Source organism: Rosa rugosa, chromosome 1, assembly GCF_958449725.1.
Source record: "Rosa rugosa chromosome 1, drRosRugo1.1, whole genome shotgun sequence".
NCBI lineage: Eukaryota > Viridiplantae > Streptophyta > Magnoliopsida > Rosales > Rosaceae > Rosa > Rosa rugosa.
Window position 1 is genome coordinate 61,912,170 of NC_084820.1, and position 21,699 is coordinate 61,933,868.

Genomic DNA, 21,699 nt, shown 5'->3' on the forward strand with positions numbered 1-21,699 from the left:
GAATGGAATTTGTAAAGAACTCTTGGCAATTGGTGGCCTTCCCATGGTTTTTGATTCTGATTTGTACGTGGAGAGCTAGTCTCTCCAACTTTTCCGAAGAATAAATGCTCCTGTAATAATGTTAAATTCAACCTATCTGAAGAATAACTCGTGAATTCTTGTAACGAAAAAAGATGAAAGAAAAACAAAACTAGGGAGTTATCCGATGACATATCATGTACTTCTTTTATTTGGTCAATGATACAGGTATTTTCATAAGAATATATATATATATATATATATATATATATATATATTTTTTTTTTTTTTTGACAAAGAATCATATAGATTTCATTAATACGGTAAGGCCAGAATGACCATTACATATCCTTCCGCTACCATGTACAGATAGACAAGAAGTTGTGATGCAGTTCACACCACGTTGATACATAGGGTAGGACCATTCATTCGACATTTCATGCTCACTTATTCAAAGCGAGCCTATTAACTATGAAACAGTACGCATAGTAATAGGCAAGTTCACATAAACAACTAACTAGAAAGTGGGTATAAAACCCAACCGTCATTTTGAACCCAATAAAGCCAGGCCCAAAATATGTCTTCTCTAAGCTCAGCCCGCAGACCAAGAAGCTCATTAAGGATTCTGGACCCCAACAAACCAAGTCCAAAACCGAATAGGGCACCCAGCCCAGAGAGAGGCCCAACAAGCTTAAGGCTCGAAATGAGTTTCGTTGTTGGCCACCGCGTCAATGCCGCCGCCATCAAATTTGGCTGATCAGACAACCACCACACCGAGAACAATCCTGCCCTCGACGTTATCAAGAACCAGAATTGAACTTGGGTCCAACTACAACCCCAAGGCATCGCCACCCATAATGATTTGGGCATCCAAGTCCGAATCGGATTCCTGCTGTCACTGCTCCGAAGCACCATCGCAGTGACGCCGACAAACTCCAATACCGCCTCCAAATCATCGGCTTCCGAAAGCTTGTGTCGCTCTCTGTGCTTCACCACCAAGCGTCGTGACCTTTGCATGGAAACCAAGCCCAATCGACAGCCCAGCGCCGCCACAGAAGAAGTGAGCCCCAGCCAAATCGGCGCCACCCAGCCAGTCTGACCTCCTGGCTGTACCAAATCATCAATCCGATTTGGATCCCATTCATTGCCATCAAAGTGGCCATTCCCAGATGGGGAGATGACCTCGATTCCCCGCGCAGCAGACCAAGACGCCATCACCAGACCATACCAAAATCGCCAGCCTCGTCGCCGCAAGTGCCCACCATGAATGGAAGAGTCTCCGAGAGTGGAGCCGTCCACGAAGTGATGCAGCCTTATGGTTTCGAGAGAGAGAGCTCCACCGACACCGATTCGATCAAAAGATTGGGAGAAGTAAGGAGGTTTATCCTTGAGGTAGAGAGGGCCATCCACCTCTGGAAGGGCTAGAGAGAGATTTCTTGGTGGTTCAATGCAGCCGGAGCCGCTGTTTTTGTCGCCGTCGCAACCAAGTTGCGTTAGGATGAGCGCAAAGAGGAGCGCCGCTTGGGAGAGACTAGGGTTTCTCATGGTAGTAAAGGTTGTATGATATCCAAAAATGTCGTTGGCAAAAGATCTTTATAAGAATATATTTGAGTTCATTTTATACATGTATATTAGTGAAGCAATAGCAACGCTGAATTACAACCACTATATTTTCTCCTAAGCATCAAATAAGTGTGAACTGAAACACCCATTTTGGAAACTCAGACAAGCAAACGAGTTCCAGAAACCACACATTTTTTCAAGAATCAATTGGAAAGGGCAAAAAGAACAAAAAAGAAATGAGAAAAAAAAAAATCATGAATCCAAGCTCGTTATGTTCCGGTACAAAGAAATCCCAACAGGATACGACCTGTGTATTCTTGTTTTTAGGGCTGGAACTTTTTGGCCAGTGAAGTTGCTGGGATTAGTAGTTTCCGTGCTTGTCATTGATTTCTCAACCATGCTCGGTTCTTTAGTGTCAGCAATGAATTGGAGGCCCTGAGGTATTATTCATGGAAGTTGCAATAATGCCATTAGGTGAATAGAAGCAAACATTATGTGGAACACAGAACAGAGAAGACAATGAAGAAAATACCTCGAGTGATTTGTCCTCAGATGTGAATGTTAAATGCTTTGTTAGCTTAGCAGAGACATCCTACCAATTACAAAATAAGATGACTTAGTAACTGAATGAGGAGAGAGACAAAGAGTCCATGACAATTTAGATGAACAGTAAGCCAATCTCATTGATAAAAATTGCAATAGCAGAAGAATAAGACTATTATGGTCACTAAAAGTAGAACTAATGCAGACAGATTTCAATTGAACTCATATAAAAAATTTCTGACCTGAATTGTTTTAGTTTCCAGCCGATCTTTTGAGCCTTCAGCTACTTGGCATAGGTACCATAGACCTGAGTTTGTCACATCCTATATTATGAAATATAAAGGGGAAATCAATCAGTCAAGAAACCAAAGGAAATTAGAAAACACAGAAGTAACCAGAGATAACTGAAAAACCAAAAATATAACCTGTTTGCTCTCGAGAAGATCGACCTTGCCTTCCTGTTAAGCCAATTAGCAAATCCAACATAAGTCTACAAGCTTATGTCAGTAAGAGTGGCATAAAACATATATAAAGGAAAGAAAAGCAGCTCACCAACCCAGAGACCAGTTGATGAATCGCGTCAACATCAAACCCAATTTGAGAAAGGTTTGATTTCACCTCATTCACCTGTATGCAAATAAAATGTTAAAGAGATGTAGGCATAGTTATGATGTGCTTTAAGATCCCCCATCATTACTTTGAATTTACTATTGCCTCCCAGTCTGAATGGACGCTATGGAGCAGTTGTTACGAAAGGAATTTTAAATTCCTTTTGTAACATCTACTATCAAAGAGGTAAAGGCATTTATCTTGCTTGTCAAGGTGATGCACATAGTAGTTATTAGAATGGAAGGCCAATGAATCTCCTATCTTCCCTAATGATTCAGCCGAGAAGGAGGAAGTGGAACAGGAAACAAATTAATCCCCATTTCAATAATAAAATTTCTGATCATGAGACAGCATATTTATGTCTTATTTACATTAAAGTATGTAAGTTAAAAGTTCCATACACCATTTGCAATAAGCTGCGTTGTTTCCCTCTGTTCCTCCACCTTCCAATCCAACTCTTCCAGCTTCTTGGTCAGATGTCTTCTTGTAATCTGCAAAAAACAATATCAAGATACTAGTATGCTCCAGACACTTTCCAAAGATTACCATCTCGGGAACCACCAGAAGGTGGCTGACAAAAATGACTTACAGCCAATGTTTCATGCACAGTCTCTAATTGCTTTGACACAGTTGCAACAGCATTCGCCATATTATGCCTTGTTACATACATTACATCAGAAAATGACCATCCCTGCACAATACAGCAAACATACGTAAATCATAAAGCAAAATTACAAATCCTTACAAGTACATGTATTTCTGTGCGACCACAAATCATCTGAAATCATTCATAAGTAGGTCTAACCTTCCACTTCATGTAGCAATATCCCATAGCACCAAGTGCAGCAGCTGGAATTAAGTACGAGGCATAACTCCCTGTAGAGAATGAAACATGTGAGCACATATATCTAAATAAGATTCAACAAATCCTTCCCATATAATATAGATTGACTCCTGATGAGACAGTTGAGAACGAAGAAGACACATATGAAAGGAAGTTTATCACTTATGCTAGTAATTAAACTGAATACCATAAACCCGGACGATAACTTGAAGATTACTTCTTATATACTCTACTCCATAGAAAATAAACCAAACTGGTTCCTAAGGCCTTCCTCAAAACCCATCCCATTCTGACCTTGTACATCATAGTCAGAAAAATCTTTTCTTGTGATAGTAAATTAGTATGTAGACCCTCTTCTCTGTGTGAAGAAGTTAGAATCCAAGGTTTCAGAATGTCTAATTCACAATTCAGTTATGTACTTATGATATCTTCCATTTTCTTGGTTATGGCAAGGAAACACAGCTGCACTTCATTGATCATAAACTGAAGACTATTGAACATTTTCTCCAAATTAAGCAAATCATGAACCATGAAAAGGAGATGTACCAAAAAAACGCTCATAGCTAAGAGTAAATCATAATTATAATACCCTTTCCAGGTAGGCTAAATTAATTATACCCTGCATGATGTAACATAAATAGCCTTAAACAGAAGGTGGCTATAACTGGGTTAACTGAGGCAGAATAACTAGAATCTGAGAGTTTCACAACATCTACAGAAGGTGGCTATAACTAGGCTAACAAAATACTAAATGTTGAATTTATACACTAATTAACTGCTAGCTGAAATCTCTTGAAGGGTTTGATAAACTCATCCAATATGTCAATAAAAGAAAATAACAAAAGAGGTCAAAATAAATATTATAAATACTCAAATGTTCAAAAAGTACAATGAAGCAGATAGATTTCGACAGAATCAAATATTTTTGAATAAAGAATATGCAAGGGATTTATAGGTGTATACCACCAGAGTCAGAATTCCCATTGTAGATGGTAACGGGGCCAGAAGATAAGGTTAACTCCCTGATTTCTTCCGACAATTGTTGAATCTGAGGGTGGAAACACATTAGTTTTACTTATAAACACCCTGAAAAGATGAAATGTATGATGTATTTATGACCTACGAGCATGATGAAACAAGAATTAGCCATTAAGCCGTTCAGAAAAGGAGCAATATAATAATAGGACTGGTAACATAACTACATATTTACAAGCACCTCCTAAAGAGTTCAATATGAAGGAATCAAGAAACAGCTCTTGTTTTTTTTTTTTCATACAATATTCTTAGTTGAAGTAGATGCCAACACTTATGGAGCCGTAGAATATTACTTTGAATCAAATCACGAATAAGTTGCAATACCTGAGCTCTAAGAATTGAGCTATCAAATTTCTCCGGCAAGATCTCAACTTCATTTACACCCTTGCATAACTCCTGAAGCTGTGCAAGAAGATCAGACAAACGGCCATTCCTCAAAATGATCGAACTCGTCAAGCCTAAGTTACAAAAGGGAACAAACTACGTTAAAGGACAATACCTGCACATGTGCTTCATAATTAAACCACACAGTTTTTTGCCATTAGAGGTACTCAAATACCTACTTTTTTATTATTATTTCCTTATAAAATTGCTGATAATTATAGAACAAAATGTAATGAACTTTGCTTCCATTCATAATGAAATTTTCATTCAGATGACAAAACTGAATTTTGCTTTATGCACAAGCAACAACTAGAAATTGTTTAAATCAAGCTTGAACCAAGTTCATATCCCAAGTAACCCAGTTGCTGAAATCATTAAAAAATTCCAGAATCCAAATCAAAATGGAAAACAAAGTGATCAAACATGCTGATGATGATAATCATAACAGTAAAGAACAAACCAACTGAGAATAGGGTATTTGGGTTTAGAGTTTCTAGTAAAACCTCACCTGCGCCAACAAGAACGAGAACCTGAGAGGTCGAAACCCCAGACCCAGCCTGTAAGGTCATCTTTCTCCCCCTCCCCTTTTTCTTCTTCTCCCTACAAATAAAGATCCAATTTTTTTTTCAAAAAAAAAAAAAGATCCAATTTTTACTTTAACGACGACGAGTATAAATATGTTCCTGGGGCGTTCTCGTCATTTCGCCTACCCAATCGTTTCCTTTTAAAGCTTTGAGCTTTATTTTTTTTTCCTGTGCCAAAAGAATCAATCTTTTTTTTCTTACCCAGAAATCAATTTCAATGGCACCGCCAATAATGTTGTTGCTTCTCCTAGCTTCGTTCTTGATTCCAACGCAGACCCAATTCCAAGTCGAAGCCAAAGACCAGGCCTTTACCTCCATAGTCATATCCCAAAAGGGTCTTGATTTTCTTAAGGAATTGCTGGTGACCGAAGCTGTGTCTTCCATAATTCCACTCCAAGTTCCCCAAATTAAGAAATCGATGAGGGTCCCGTTTCTGGGGAGTGTTTATATGGTGGTTTCGAATATCACAATCTATGGAATCGATGTGGGTTCGTCTTATATCAAGCTGGGTGATGATGGGATTGCTATTATTGCTTCGGAGACGACTTGTAATTTGAGCATGAATTGGTATTATTCGTATAGTACTTGGGTTGCGCCGGTTGAGGTTTCCGATGAAGGCAGTGCCTCTGTAAAGGTATGATCAAGTTTTGGTTTGTTATGCTTGTGAGCTAAGTTAGTAGTGGTAATGTGATATTGAAGTTGGAGGAGAAATTGGTGTTACTGATATTGTATAATGTTGTGCATTTCAGGGTTTGAGATAAAGGCTGTGCTTTGTTTACTTTAGACTATAGATTACTAGTGGGGTTTGAGTATTTGTGTGATTACTGATTAGCTTGTTATGATTCATTTGCTTCTTAGATGTTATTGGACTTTGAAAGGAATATGTGTGTGTGTGTGTGTGGAATGATTTAATTGTGGTTATCATCTTCTGCATTCAAAATTGTACAGGAATGGCTTAGTTTCATATTAAGTACGCTTGTTAGAAACTTAAATTAGTCACTGATTTTTATGGATATGATAAACGGCCTTAGGCGTGCAATATGCTCCCTTTTCACTGAACATTTCAAAGATCTATTTTGTTCCTCGTTATGAATTGAAAACTACACGAGGTTTCCAGACAATTGGAGTTTTTTCTGTTTCTTTGAGTGTGTTTCTGCTCATTTTTATGTGCTTTTAACAAATGAAGTTTGATAACTGCTGATTATGGATAAGGTTGAAGGCGTGGAAGTTGGGCTTACATTAGGCTTGGGGATCCAAGAAGGAACTCTGAAGCTTTCCCTGAAGGACTGTGGTTGTCATGTTAAGGAGATTTCCATAAAATTGGATGGAGGAGCCTCTTGGTTTTATCAAGGGTATGCAATTTCTCTTATTGGTCGTGGGGACCTGTTTACGATTGTTTTAATTGTTGTTCCCCTTCTGTCCCTGCATCAACAACCTTGTATTAGTTGGGTTAGCAGTGCATCTGGTTTATACCATTTAACTGTGTTCATGGTTACAAATTTTGTCAAAATTCTAGGCTTTTGATTCTCATTATTCTACTTTTTCGTTAATTTTCCTATATCATGATGGCACCTATTTCTATTTATTATTTCAGTTACTAGTTTGTTTCACATGATAGCAGCATCTCAAGTTTCCACTAATAGTTTCTGATTTCCTTCCATTGTGCATGGATTATGCTTTATACACCTTTTACTTGAAGATCCTGATCAGCATTTTGATTTTCTTTCTGTGAATAATCCTTTCCTTGTCATTTCTTAGGATGATTAATGCATTTGAAGAACAAATAGGATCTGCAGTGGAAAATTCTATCACCAAAAAACTTAAAGATGGAATTGTAAAGCTCGATTCAGTTCTGCAAGCTCTTCCAAAGGAAATCCCATTAGATGATGATACTTATTTGAATGCAACTTTTGTAAATGACCCAGTTTTGAGTAATTCTTCCATAGGATTTGAGATTAATGGTTTATTTACTGCACGAAGAAAGCCTTCAGTCTTTGAGTACCATAACAAGGATTCAAAAGCATTAGTTGCATGCTCGGATCCATCTAAAATGCTTGGAATAGCATTGGATGAGGCTGTGTTTAACTCTGTAGCAGCCACATACTTTGATGTAAGTTTTTGAAATATGCTTGGAATATTTTGGAATTGAGTTTGTATGCTAACTAGTGTAACCATGTCTTTGGACAGGCAGAATTTATGCAATGGACTGTGGACAAGATACCAGATCAGTCTTTTTTGAACACTGCTGGATGGAGATTCATTATTCCCCAACTATACAAGAAATACCCAAACCATGATATGAACTTGAATATTTCTTTATCTTCTCCACCAGTCATAAAGATCTCAGAGCATAATATTGGTGCTATCATCTATGCTGACCTGATCATTGATGTATTGGACGAAAACAGTGTAATACCAGTTGCATGCATCTCATTGGTAAGTTTATTGATGGGAAATTGAATAGTCATATCATATGATAATCTCATTCATAACCTTTTCCATGCTTTCAACATTTTTGTTTCTTTTTCTATGTGAGTTTTTCCATATGGCACTTTTCGTTGTTTGTTTAATTTATTCATGATCTTCCTGTTTGACCTCTTACAACAAATTGTATTAACTGTTTGATACTCCATAAGGTCATTCGTGCATCAAGTTCAGTTAAACTCTCGGGCAATAACCTTGCCGGCAGCATGAAAGTGGATGACTTTTCTATGTCATTGAAGTGGAGCAATATTGGCAATCTTCGCATGTATCTCATTCAGGTACTCTACATCTACAAAGTTTGCTCGAATCGAATTTAGTTGCTTCACAATTTTCCTTCTCAGGCTGTGATGTGGACCTTAATTGTTTATACTTGCTCGTTATCTCTCATTGCAGCCGGTGGTTTGGACGGTCATTCAGACTGTTTTTGTGCCATATGTGAACTCACACCTCGGAAAGGGAATCCCACTACCAATCGTTCACGGATTCACCATTCAGAATGGCGAACTACTCTGCTCGGGTTCAAAAATTATGGTTTGCAGCGACGTGACATACGAACCATCAGATTCACACAATCTTAATGCGTTCCTACAAAGTCTGTCTAAATACACTCATGCCACATAAACTTGTCTTCAAAATGCTCATAAGGACTCAATGCATCAGCTTCCCTGCTTTGTATAGCACTGCTCAATGTTCAGTATGTAAAGTTAGTCCAAGAACAACCCTTGAATGTGACAGACTGTCTCAGACCTTCTTGAACATCACAACACCACCACTGTACATGTTGTAGCTAAAACCTACTTGTTGTCAAGGCTTTTTCCCCTCAAATCCTCAATGTAGCCTCAGGGCAAAAGCCGAAAATGTAATGTTGCAATGCGTCTATGGTTTTTTCATCTAGAACGAAGAGTTCATTTTTTTTTTTTTTTTTTTTATGTGAGGAGAAAAACAGAACTTACAACTTGAAATCTCTAACACAACCCGACCTAAACGTGTCAAAATTGAAAGCTGACAAAGCAAAAGGAGGCAATTTTTCATTGTTTGATTCAAGAACTGTTTTTTTTGTGTCTGAAAATGTAGTGACTTTCTTAATTCATCTTAAATCGGCCAAGACGCTGCGTTTTATCTTCCTTTGCAAAACAGTGAAGCCGCCACACAAACAGCTAAAACGCACCGTTTAACCTCTTCTCCCTCCGAAGTCCGAAATTAGATAAGCTCCCAAAATATCTCTGAAACTAGAGACTGTGAAAAACCTCCCTAAACCCCTCTCTCTGTTTTGGGTTCCTATCTCATGACCTACTCTCCCAAACCCACAACCCCAAAATGCAAATCTCTCTGACCACTACACCCTCCAAAGCCCCTCTAATCTTCCCACTCCACCACCCCATTGGAAAACCCCACACAACTTCCCTTCAAACCCTCTCCAATCCTCTCAATTCCCTCAAAGCCTCCTCGCCTTATCTATCTGCAGTGGGCCGGGCTATCGAGGACGACGAGTACCGGATAGCCCGGAACCAGGTTCTCCGAAAAGGTGTGGACTTGGAGGGCTACTCCATTGAGGGCGTCTCCGTTGGGGGTCATGAGACTTGCATCATTATTCCGGAGTTTAAGTGTGCTTTGGATATCGGCAGGTGTCCCTCCAGAGCCATTCATCAGAATTCTCTCTTCATCACTCATGCCCATCTTGACCACATTGTGAGTTAGCTCTTGCTTTTTTGCTCTGTTGGGTAGCTAAAGATAAAGATATACTACTTTGCTTCATTTACCGGGTTTTAATCTTACCACTTGTGAATTTGAATGTGTAATGTGTAGTTTAACAATTCACTGGGTTGTTTACTTGATTTTAGTTTGCTCAATACTCTTAGCCATTTAGGTCAGTTTGAAGTTTGAAATGCTAGTGCTTGTTGAATTGTATCAGGGTGGGCTGCCGATGTATGTAGCCAGCCGTGGTTTGTACAACTTAAAGCCTCCGACTGTGTTTGTGCCTCCTTGTATTAAAGAGGATGTCGAGAAGCTGATGGACATTCACAGGAGCATGGGACATGTGGAGCTGGAACTTGAATTGGTTGCATTGGATGTGGGTATGTAGCACTGGTTTAATGGGATTATTTAATATCTGTTCAGGTCGGAATGATAATTTTTTGAGTTCAGGTGAAACATATGAGCTGCGGAATAACCTTGTTGTCCGGCCATTTAGGACTCAGCATGCCATACCAAGCCAGGTGTGTTTCACTATATTATTGTTTATCATTCACAATTTACTGAAATAATTGCAGTATTAGCGATAAGAGTATCTCAAGATTTTTTCAGTGAACACATCGGCAAAAGCACTCTGGTCGAACCAAAAATAAGAAACAAGCTATTCATTAACTAGACTGCTATACTGCCTGAATTTGAGAGAGATTTAACTAAAGTTTCCAGAGGTTACATAGAAATCATAATGGGTTTGTAAATTTTTATAATTTTTTTTTTTTTAATTTAAAGTTTCTTTTGGAAGGCCTTTGGTCCCCTCCTACTCATGCAGCAGGTCCTGGGAGCCTTTCCCCAGAGTCCCTAACACATATGAGACAATATTATTGTTTCTTGCCAACATATGATGTTCTATCTACTTTAGTGGTGTTTGCATTTTGGAACCTAGAAAAGCTCAAGATCTATTTATAATATTGGTTGCTTTTCTATATTTTTTTTTTTCAGGGTTATGTTATTTACTCGGTTAGAAAAAAACTGAAGAAGCAGTACATGCATCTGAAAGGGAAACAGATTGAGAAATTGAAAAAGTCTGGTACTGAGGTTTGTAATATCTGCCAAACGGTTGTTCATTCATCATCAGTGAACTGAACTTTGAAGTTGTATTGATTTTGAACTCTCCTTTTCAGATTACAGACACTATATTGTCACCAGAGGTGGCCTTCACAGGGGATACAACATCGGAGTATATGCTGGATCCACGTAATGCTGATGCCTTGAGGGCAAAGATTCTCATAACTGAGGTATGATCAAACTTTATCCTTTATGACAGATTTTTGTTGGATTTGAAGGCGGGAAACATGAAAGGATATTTCATTCTCAAAAAAAAAAAAAATAATAAATAAAAAAGCATGAATGATATTTGAACCTTCTGAGACGATGATGCTAGACATTGCAGTGGTGTTTTCGTCTCCACATATACATTCACAATGTTGTAGTGCTCTTCCTTGTAATAACTCACAGTTTCACACACATACATAATGTTTTGTGATTTGATGAAAAAAGAACATACATCAGTTCTGATGGGTGGAGATCTTTGACAGGCAACTTTTCTGGATGAAGGATTCAGTATTGAGGATGCACGACAACATGGTCATACGCATATAAATGAGGCATGTGAACTATTGGTTTTCATGTTCCTTCTGAATACAGTGCATGTTGATCGGATATTTGACTAATGAGTATACTACTTCATTTATCACATATTTTGTGACCCTAAATTTAGTCCGTCTCAAGTGCAGATCATTGAAAATGCTCAGTGGATTAGAAATAAGGCAATTTTGTTGACCCATTTCTCCTCCCGCTACCATTTAGAGGTAATCACATGTCTGAATGGTGTCCTTTTGAATTATTCTGTATTCTGATGGTAACATTTGATGATCTTGGGGTAGCTTATGGCCCATTATTTTATTATTGAATATTTGATATTCACCATGCATGCTTTTAGTGTTCCCTGCCTTGTTGGACATGAACAATATCAAGCTGAACATAGGTGGCTACCTTATAGTCAGTTTTCCATCTTGAAAATTTTGTACCAGTGGAAAGACAGATTGTATTAAAAGAATTCCTAATCTTTTGGTCGTGTTTTGGGTATACTTCAAAGACATTAGATGCAGTAGAATTTGGGGAATTATTCTCATGTACATGCTTTACAATGAGACTGTTGATATGAACAATATGCTATATTGTGATTACTTTGTTTCAATAATTACTGAATAAATGGTTCCCTCCATATTGCAGGACATTCGTCAAGCTGTATCAAGGTTGCAGTCTAAGGTGTCAGCGAAAGTGGTCCCTCTTACAGAAGGTTTCAAATCCATGCACACTTAGAATATAAGATATTTGGGGGCCGATTTGGTGCTACGTTGGCTTAAATGTGTATAAAGATAGAGATGAAAATAGAGATGTGATCAATTGGGCAGTGGATCAATTGTAGGCTGTTGTTAGATTTAGCATTGCAGAAACAAATGCAAGATTAAGAATTCACGTCTTTGAAATTGGAAGATATTCAGAGTTGGACACAAACTCTATTTTGTACTTTATGAAAATGAATACAACCATTTATTTCCAACTTTCATATTTCTTGCTTCAGATCATAGATGTGCTGCAAAAGCTATAACAAAGCTTAAAAGAAAAGCTCATTAGACAAAATTGCGTTATCAGTACAACAATATTCCGGTGGTGGCCTTCTCCTAAACCAAAGCCTAAGTTGCAAACCTGAAAACTACTGTTAGTGAGGATTTGACTATCAAGAAATGCTATCTCCATATTCAGCTACCCATGCATGACACTGATTCGGCTCAAACCCGCCTAGCTCATCCTATCCAAACTTCATAACAAAGGGTTTTTGCCCATATTTATGCATTACAACTGTGACTCTATGGTCAGACCAAAAAAAAAAAAAACTGTGACTCTGGCATTCCATGCTCCATCTTGCATTTAGGGTTTATATCCATGGTAGTTGGTACACAATCTTGAAGAGAAGATTTAACCCAAGTAAGTTGTCAGGGAGGAGATGTAAACAGCAGAGATGCATTTGTTCCTCCAAAGCCAAAAGAGTTCGACAAAGCCGCTCTTATATTCATTTGCTTTGAAGCTGTCAAAGGCATGAAAGCATCCTTAAATAGTGGGTCTGGTTTTGAAAGATTAAGTGTTAGTGGTGCAACTCCCTGCAATAAAACAAAGAAAGTATTAAATCATTAGTGCGAAGAAAATTTTAGTAGCAGATCCACTAATGTTTCCTATTATATGTCAAAATACAAGTCCACGACTCGTTGCTTCCTTATTATTATCCAAGTGAAAATCCTCTTGATTCAGAATGCTAGCTTGAAAGGTAATGCTAGTATATGACCATGTCATGGATCTTCAAAGAAGCTATATCAGTCGGTTATTCCGTAGATATTTGATTGTGTTTGAGTCATCAAAACAGTAACTTATGTTAAATATGATTTTCATTGATTTGTATGTTTACAATTGTACCATTATATAGCTAAGATCTGCTCTACTGTTACCAACATAATTCAATGCTATAAATACAAATATTCAAAACTAATCTACAGTTACACAATCAGTTTTGATTGTGGAGGTTACACAATCAGATTTGATTGTGGAGAGGAAATCAATGTAGGAGAGTGATTTTCTCTAACAACTTACATGGTGTATGGCCAAAATAGAAAATATTGCTTCAACAGCCCCAGCTGCACCAAGGAGATGACCAACAGCTCCCTGAAAGTAAATAACAAACAAAAATGAACAAAGCACCACTTAGATATTGTATAATCTCTGCTTGCAAGGCACCAGGAATAACAAAACTGAAGAACTTTATAGTGGAATTTCTGCTGCTACCAATTTTACATTAGGAACAGTAACTATATCTTCTTTGCGAATGAAAGATACTTGCACAGCAGACTTTCAGTAACTACTTGAAACCTAAAGTGAATTCTGAAGCTAGAAACTATCAGAAAATACATGTATTATGCAAAAACTCCTATGAAAAAAATACAAGAAAATACAGGATATATCCTGATAACACACACACACACACACACACACAAAAAGATAAAAAGAGCTGAGCTGATATCATGCCTAGACTACAAAATGCAATTAACGATAATATTCAACTAACATATGTTCTGTAAGCTATCATGCCTAGACTTCATGTTTACCTTTGTGGAGGACAGCGCTAGAGAACCTGATGTTGCATGTTCAGTGAAAACGTTTCTGATAGCATTGGCTTCTATTGAATCACCTGAATAATACACAGAAATATCAGTATAAGCCGCAGCTATACTAGTTTCGGCACATACTAACATTCTAAAGCAACCACCTGAAAATGTTAAATTGTAGCAATTTGTAAAGTTCCAATGATTTACCCAAAGGTGTTGAGGTAGCGTGGGCGTTTACATAATCCACTTGGTGAGGATGAAGCCCTGACTGCATGTGAAAGGCAGCTGAATTACTAGATGTTAGAGGAAATTTTCTATAACACTAGAAACCCCAATTATCTTGATATGCATGATGATCTCAGAAAGTTAACTATAGAGGGAAGAGTTTGTAAACCTACTAAGATCACACTACTATACTTTCTGTAGGTGTCAAATTAGGGATAATTCACTGCAATCACTATGATATCCCAACTCAATTTCTAACGTGAGTCAAAATTATCATGCAAGGACACACATCATGATACTTCATCCATTCTTACAGAACTGGCTGCCTTTTCTGCCCAAGATATATGTGGTACCACTTAAGAAGAATACCAAATTTGAAATAAACGTTCAAGACCCAGGTATATTGTTCCATTTCCTTAAATAAACCAAGTTCCACTGATATGAGAAAAAATGATTGAAGAATAAGTACACATTCCATCAAGTATTTACCTGTCTCAATGCACTAGTCATGGCTAGAATGGCACCTCTTCCATCAGTATGTGGTTGAGTAATGTGATATGCATCACCTGTACAGAGTCGCTATATTCAGAACTAATATATTATGAAATTACCAGAGCATTACTGAATAGATAGTTGTAACTTGTAATTGATTATGATTAAGATAAACAACCTAGATACTTGTAACTTATGATTGATTATATTAAGATAAACAACCTGACATCCCATAACCACGAACTTCTGCATAAATTTTTGCACCTCGATTCTTTGCATGCTCAAGCTCCTTCATTGGAAAATATTAACCAAATCACAAAACAATGAAGATTATACCAATTAAGAACCGGAAAGAAAGAACTTAGAGAGAAGGAAATTTTCAAGAAACGAAAGTCTCAACTACCTCCAACACCAAGACGCCAGAACCTTCACCTATCCTGGATTTGAAATGAAGATTTAAGTAACAGGAAGCATCAAGAAAGCAAAAGGTAAACAATTTGTGGAACAAACCTTTTAAGAATATGTACTTACACAAACCCATCCCGACCACAGTCAAAAGGTCGTGATGCTTCTTGTGGGGAGGAATTGTACTTTGTAGACAACGCCCTTGACCTGTAAATTGAGAAGAAAAAATAATTAGACAATATAACAAAAAGAACAATGCACTAAACCTCAAAAAGTCGAGCCAACTTTTGCAAAAATAGCCAAATGCTGTAGTTTAGAAATTCAGTTCTAAACATTTGAGAGAGAGAGAGAGCCGTGGTTGCATTATGTGCTATCATACAGAAAAAAAACTCCATTCTGTCATATTACTCGAGAAAGTCTTTCTTCTCATGTATTTTTACTAGTGAACCTCACCACATTTCCTCTATCATTTATGTTAGTCATGGAAACAGTATCATTAGCAACGAATTTTCCAGTTACAATTGTTTTACAACAAGAGTTGGATGACGGTGAAGGGAGCACTGAAAGATGCATCAAGTAGGTTTATACTTGCCCATTAAAGAAACTAGCCAGCAACTTCCGAAAGAAATTGAAAAGAAAACAAGGACCGTGCAGCCCATGGCGCACTCAGATAAAGGCCTCTAGTATTATTATCCTACATCATACCTGCAGAATCCTGCAATTGATAAAGCATCAATACTAGACTCTGTGCCTCCAGCCACCATAACATCCGAATCTCCAAACTGAATCATCCTCGTGGCATCACCCAGAGAATGTGCACCAGTGGCACACGCTGTTACTGCAGCATGGTTTGGCCCCTACGTTCAGAATCAATACCAGATTACTTGCAAAGATTTCTTTTATTATTGGAAAACAAGTCCGTAAGGCATTCTAAGTAGGTGGGGACATCTTTGGCACTCTTCTAGAGAAATATAAGATTCACGGCTTAATAAGGACAATGAGATGCACTCTGTTCTTGTACTTGGCACTCTTCTAACTCCAAACTAATGACCTACATCTCAGAGTAATTGTTGTTAACCTTTAATTTTCTTTAACTGCACTAGAATTTAAGAGTTCTAGCTACTAAACCTTGCCAGCTAATTTTTGCAGTTCAATGGCATGTGAGGTCAAGAGGTCAAGGCACCATAGTTGCATGCCTAGCCCCTTGTCCATCTAAAGCTCATTATCTGTTGAGGCTTATCATATACTGTAAAATGCACTTTAGTTTTTGAAGTAATTTACGTACCTGGAATCCATATTTCATGCTGACATGACCAGCTGCCATGTTAATCAATATCCGTGGGATGAAAAAGGGACTAAGCCGACGAAGACGCTGGATATAAAGACGGAAACAGCACATATCAAGGCAAACATCTTCAGGCAATAACTTGTACATCAAGATTCTTGTAACTAAAAAATGAAGACATCATTCACAGGTTATTAAAAAACTAACCTTCTCACAAATCAACCGTGCAGCATCCAATATGTCACTGATGCTTCCAGTTCCCCCACCAACTGAGACACCCTGCCATTCTTCAAGTTAAAACATAATTACCCTCTTGAAAACAGTAACAAAGTAGTAATCTTTTCCAAAATTACCGTTCTTTCTTTGTGCTCAGGCTCAGTAGGCATCCAATTAGCATCTCTAAGTGCCTCATCAGCAGCACACAATGCATACCCTATAAACCTCGCAATCGAACGATGCTCCTGCCACAAATTAAACACACACACACAGACATTTCAGTAACAACATTACACCATATACACTCCAAAATAGCCATCAGAATGGCCCAGGTTGCATTTCTTACCTTAGAATTGAGCCACAAGTCTTGGTTGAATTCACCTGAATTGGTTCCGGTGGGCACAATAGCGGCGACTTTGGAAGTGAGCTGGTCAAAAGAGTGAGATTGGGTCTCTGAATCAAACCCATTCATCTTGAGATCCTCAAGGGTCAATCCCCTAACGCCACAACCGCCGTCTATGAGTGTCTTCCATGTAGTCTCCACCCCACACCCCAATGGAGTCACCAGGCCCAAACCTGCAAGCCCGAATCCACCATTAACCAAAGGGACACAATCTCACATAGAATCACAGAGAGAAATAGAGGAGCAGAGAATAATACCAGTGACGACGACTCTGCGAGAGTGAACAAGTGGAGGGGGGTCGAAAGAAGAAGAAGATGATGATGAAATGCGACGAGTGAAGAGCTTACGCCAACCAGAAGCAGCCATAGATAGCTTTTAGAGCTCTCAAAAGGCTCTGTCTTTAGTCTTTACTGTGAAAAATCCAAGAAAGCCGAGGTTTTTGGGTGGTAAATAATGTTCACCCCTACTCAGTCCTAACTAAGAAAACTATACTCAATAATTTTTAGATGTAAATTTAATGGTAGAAAAAAATTACTTTTAAATTGAGTTGTTTTGTTTTCAACAGCTAGATTTACATCCCAATGACTTTAGCGTTGTCTTTAGAGGCAATGTCAGTCTACAGAACAGAAATACTTTAGCAGCCATCCTTGGTGTGCAGTGTGTTAAAGAACAAGGCTTATACTTGGGTTTACCTATCCATGTAGCACATAATAAGAAGGCTATTTTTGCCTATCTGAAGGAGAGATTGTCAAAGAAACTTATTAGTTGGCGTTCTAAAACCATGAGCTCTGGAGGTAAAGAACTGCTTATTAAGGTTGTTGCTCAAATGATGCCTAATTATGTGATGAATTGCTATGCTTTACCTAAATGTATGTGTGATGAGCTTCAACAATTATGTTGTCGATTTTTCTAGTACAGATGATAAGCGAAGAATTCATTGGAGATCTTGGGAGAGAATGTGTCTCCCTAAAGATAAGGGAGGTATGGGATTTAAACATTTGCATTCACATAACCTAGCAATGCTTTCAAAACAGGGTTGGAGGCTACTCTCTAAACCGGAATCACTTGTGGCAAGAGTCTTTAAAGCTGTGTACTATCCATTTCGTTCCTTTCTTAGAGCTGATATGGGGGAACACCCTTCTTATTCTCGGAGGAATTTGATGGAGGCAAGGCCAGTCTTACAAGTGGGTTTACTTTGGCGTATTGGAGATGGCCAATTAGTCAGCATCTGGGAGGATAATTGGATCCCAACTGTCTCCCATTATTCTCTAACTCGACCTGCAGACTCGGTATTTGAAATAGGCTCTGATTTGATCAACAGTGACTCTTTATCTTGGGATGTTGCAGCAGTTCATTCATGTTTTGAACCTCATGTGGTTTCTCAGGTTCTTTCTCTTCCACTAAGCAGCCGTTCTGGAGTAGATAGGCCTTCTTGGAAGCTTGACAAGAAAGGCTATTTCTCTGTTAAATCAGCATATAAGGTAGCTTGTGATTTCTCTATTGGTAATCTATTTGCCTCTGCCTCTGCCTCTACCGAAGACCCATATGGACCTGTGTGGAAAGCCAAATTTCCTAGTAAAGTGGCTATATTTGGTTGGCAGGCAGTACATAATCTGCTCCCAACTTGGACTGCTTTGACTTTGAAAGGTTCAGGTACCCTACAGTGAGTCATGTGTTCTACACATGTAAAAACCTTAGAGCATTTCTTCTGTGATTGCAGTTTTGCTAGAGAGATTTTTGGAGCTCCTTCATTCTCTATTCTTACTTCTTCTTTCAGTTCTTTGTGATGGAAAGATTGGTTGCTAAAACGAGCTATCTCTCTGTCTCCACTTGCTTTTGATCAGTTACTAGTGCTTCTTTGGAGTGTTTGGAGGAACCGGAATAATAAGTTATGGTATGATCATGCTTAAACCAGTGCTAACCTTGTGGCCAATGCCATAGCTTGGCATGAGGAATACTTGCAAGCTAATCGCTCTTCAGCTACTGCACAACAAGGACAGTCGAAACCTAGCAAGGTGTGGGTCACTCTGGAAGATGGTTGCTTGAAGCTCAATGTTGATGGGGCCTTCTTGGCTTCAATTTAGTATGGTGGTACGAGGGGTGTGATTTGAAACTCACATGGTCAGTTAATTTCTAGCTGGTTTTTCCTTCAAAATGTAGTTTGTCAGTTCCCCACTACATGTTGAACTGCTAGCCTTGAAGAATGGATTGGAACTGTTGCAGGCAATGCATATTACTCTGGCCATTGTCAAAAGTGACTGCTTACTTGCAGTGCAGGCTATCAATTCTTCAGCTGCAGAACTGTCTCCATTGAGTGCTCTGATTATTGACATTCAGGGTCTTCTAGCTGTAAGCGAGGATTTAAAACTCTGCTTTGTTCCTCGTCAGGCCAATATAGTAGCACATAGATTGGCTAGTTATAGTTTTGAATCCAATGTTCACCTTGAACGGTTTGTTAATGCTCTGGAATTTATCCTGGATGCCCTCATGTACGATTTCAATCGTATTTAGTAATAAAATTCCTCTTTCCCTAAAAAAAACAGCTAGATTTACATCCGAAAGTGATTGAACATAATTTTTTTTTATCAATCACTGACCAGGTGAAATTTTTTTTATCAATCACTGACCAGGTGAGAACACCACACAGTGAGCCCTTACCATGAGTGGGTTTACTATTTCGGGCCTTACCCAAAAAAGAGAAGCGTATTCTTTGAATTGACTAGAGGACCTTTGAAGCTGAAGTGTATTGCGTTAGAATAGTAGTACTTGAATTACTAGATAAGACAGTGAAAGTGATTCATTTTTTTATTTCTTTTTTGTGAAGACCCAGACGCAAAGGTTATCTAGCAGGAATAAAACAGAGGGAGATGCAGAAAGAGAAGAGATTGCAAAAACGCAAAGGTTATCTAGCAGGAATAAAACAGAGGAGATGCAAAAAGAGAAGAGATTGCAAAAAAAAAAATGGAGCATTTCTCAATTCACGTGTGTCATCCTTGCGCAAGGACCATGTTAAAAAAAACTTTGTCAAGGGGAACCCAAAGGCTTCCTAGGCCTAATATAAACCCCTTCGGCGCATGTGAAATGCTCTAACTGTGCATTGCAGCACAGTGTCTGGCCACTTTGACAACTTCGGGGTTCGAACCTAGGTTGGGGAGCACACCCAACTAGGCAAGAACCACTAGGCCACTTGCAGTGGTTAACGTGACAAAGTTAAGCTGATGAACAAATGATTTTGAATATATTAAAGAGAACCATTGACATTAAACTAGTAGTCATTTCAATTTTAATAAACTATCCAAGAGTGCTAGACATTTAAAGTTTGCATAAACTTTGTGAATGTACTGATCATTTATTCTATTTTGCGTTATTCATGTCCTAACTCGTACGTATGAATTAATTTTTCACTAAAATGTGAGGCAAAGAAGTGTCTAGCCACTTAATCATCACATAAATCACTTCTTCTTTTGTTATAGCAGTGATTATGTATGTATTAAGTTAGAAATTACAACAAAGCTGGTCGCCAAGCCCAACTCACAGATAGAACCTAAAATAGAAATAAAGCAAATCTAAATGGAGAAAAAGAGACGACTTTGACATGATAACCAAGAACTAGAGACACCAAACAGTATTTGATCTCTGGCTGAATATCAATATCACTTCATGTTGGACAAGGAAGGTCTTCCTTTGAGAGAATAAACACGACGGATGTTGGGAGTCTATCGACCCATCCGTGTTCAGTTTGATAAATTGAGGTGGATGTTAACATTTTCTATCAATGCTCATTGACGAATTTTCATTTGTCCATGAGCCCCTTGCTTTACTAAGATGTTTTACTTGTAGGAACTTGAAAATTGCAATAGAGGCTTGAAGAGCAATTTTTTTGTATTTAGCAATAAGTCTCCTTTATGTTCAATAAATTGCCGCACAACGAGCCTTCTAAATGTGCCAACATATAAAAGCCATGTGAGTGAAACAAGCAAATGTTAAACAAGTAAGTTCTAAATTCATTCTATTTACAAAAATAGTATAAAGTTAATTTTTTCCTAACATATTTGCTTTGATTGAAACTTATAGCACGAGTGATTATAATGTACTTAAATGATTTTTTTTTTTAATCGAATGAGGTTAGTCAAATTTATAATTCAGCAAGCAGTACCAGAAACGACACACCCCAGAGGGGCCAACAGAAAGAGCCGTCCTTTAGGACATACAAAAGACATATTCTAAGAAAAATAGAACTTCGCACTCCCGGGTACACCCACCTTTTAAGGACAATTAAGCACCTTTATTCTAACAAAACCTAGAAACTCAGAAGCAGAGTAAATAAATGTAACAGCCGAGCAACTAGATCTTGCGACCAAAATGAAATTTAAACAATAAACAAAGAAGCCCTAAGGGCCTTTTGCACCCAAAGCAGCCCAGTCCAATCCAAGCCCAATAACCAAGATGGAGCCCAACAGTCCAATTTTGCAAAAACCCTAGCACTCGACTACTCCACCTTGTCGCCACCACTGACAACGACCACCTTAGAAAGTCGAGACCAGCCCACAACATCATTCCTGGAAGGCCAAATCGGCGCTTCACTTCCACCACCTATGCTCAAGAGCAGGACGCAGCCATGAATTCGAATTCGACAAGCGGAACCCATCCCGACTGATCCCGATCCCGATCCCGATCCCAATCCCAACATACCAACCTTCAAG

At 38.4% G+C, this 21,699-nt stretch overlaps 4 protein-coding genes across 5 annotated transcripts; 2 read left to right on the plus strand and 2 right to left on the minus strand.

The window, feature by feature from the left end:
• Window positions 1-1,594: 1,594 nt before the first annotated feature.
• On the minus strand, window positions 1,595-5,650 carry LOC133725942 (uncharacterized). Its single transcript, XM_062153356.1, has 11 exons — window positions 5,505-5,650; window positions 4,937-5,070; window positions 4,541-4,625; window positions 3,539-3,609; window positions 3,323-3,424; window positions 3,135-3,224; window positions 2,677-2,751; window positions 2,550-2,582; window positions 2,367-2,447; window positions 2,114-2,173; window positions 1,595-2,016 (listed from the first exon to the last, which is right to left on the minus strand). Exons 1-11 carry the CDS (start codon window positions 5,563-5,565, stop codon window positions 1,834-1,836), a joined length of 975 nt encoding a protein of 324 aa, XP_062009340.1. The 5' UTR covers window positions 5,566-5,650; the 3' UTR covers window positions 1,595-1,833.
• Window positions 5,651-5,734: 84 nt separating this feature from the next.
• On the plus strand, window positions 5,735-8,961 carry LOC133725938 (putative BPI/LBP family protein At1g04970). The gene is made up of 6 exons (XM_062153353.1): window positions 5,735-6,214; window positions 6,793-6,932; window positions 7,339-7,690; window positions 7,768-8,016; window positions 8,217-8,342; window positions 8,458-8,961. The coding sequence occupies exons 1-6, from the start codon at window positions 5,798-5,800 to the stop codon at window positions 8,683-8,685; spliced, it is 1,512 nt and encodes a 503-aa protein (XP_062009337.1). The 5' UTR covers window positions 5,735-5,797; the 3' UTR covers window positions 8,686-8,961.
• Window positions 8,962-9,248: 287 nt separating this feature from the next.
• Window positions 9,249-12,382, plus strand: LOC133725940 (tRNase Z TRZ2, chloroplastic). The gene is made up of 8 exons (XM_062153355.1): window positions 9,249-9,753; window positions 9,977-10,139; window positions 10,210-10,280; window positions 10,753-10,848; window positions 10,935-11,048; window positions 11,349-11,417; window positions 11,547-11,621; window positions 12,046-12,382. The coding sequence occupies exons 1-8, from the start codon at window positions 9,382-9,384 to the stop codon at window positions 12,133-12,135; spliced, it is 1,050 nt and encodes a 349-aa protein (XP_062009339.1). The 5' UTR covers window positions 9,249-9,381; the 3' UTR covers window positions 12,136-12,382.
• Window positions 12,383-12,419: 37 nt separating this feature from the next.
• Window positions 12,420-17,450, minus strand: LOC133725939 (3-oxoacyl-[acyl-carrier-protein] synthase, mitochondrial). 2 transcript variants are annotated; one of them, XM_062153354.1, is made up of 14 exons: window positions 17,254-17,444; window positions 16,940-17,169; window positions 16,731-16,838; window positions 16,585-16,656; window positions 16,378-16,464; window positions 15,798-15,949; window positions 15,219-15,299; window positions 15,091-15,124; window positions 14,910-14,976; window positions 14,685-14,761; window positions 14,178-14,238; window positions 13,971-14,053; window positions 13,459-13,530; window positions 12,420-12,974 (listed from the first exon to the last, which is right to left on the minus strand). In XM_062153354.1, exons 1-14 carry the CDS (start codon window positions 17,360-17,362, stop codon window positions 12,810-12,812), a joined length of 1,398 nt encoding a protein of 465 aa, XP_062009338.1. In that variant the 5' UTR covers window positions 17,363-17,444; the 3' UTR covers window positions 12,420-12,809. The 2 variants fall into 2 exon arrangements, 1 of the variants encoding a protein (XP_062009338.1); XR_009854603.1 differs by lacking the exon at window positions 12,420-12,974 and having other exon boundaries at window positions 13,490-13,530; window positions 14,132-14,238; window positions 17,254-17,450.
• Between the last annotated feature and the right edge of the window lie 4,249 nt (window positions 17,451-21,699).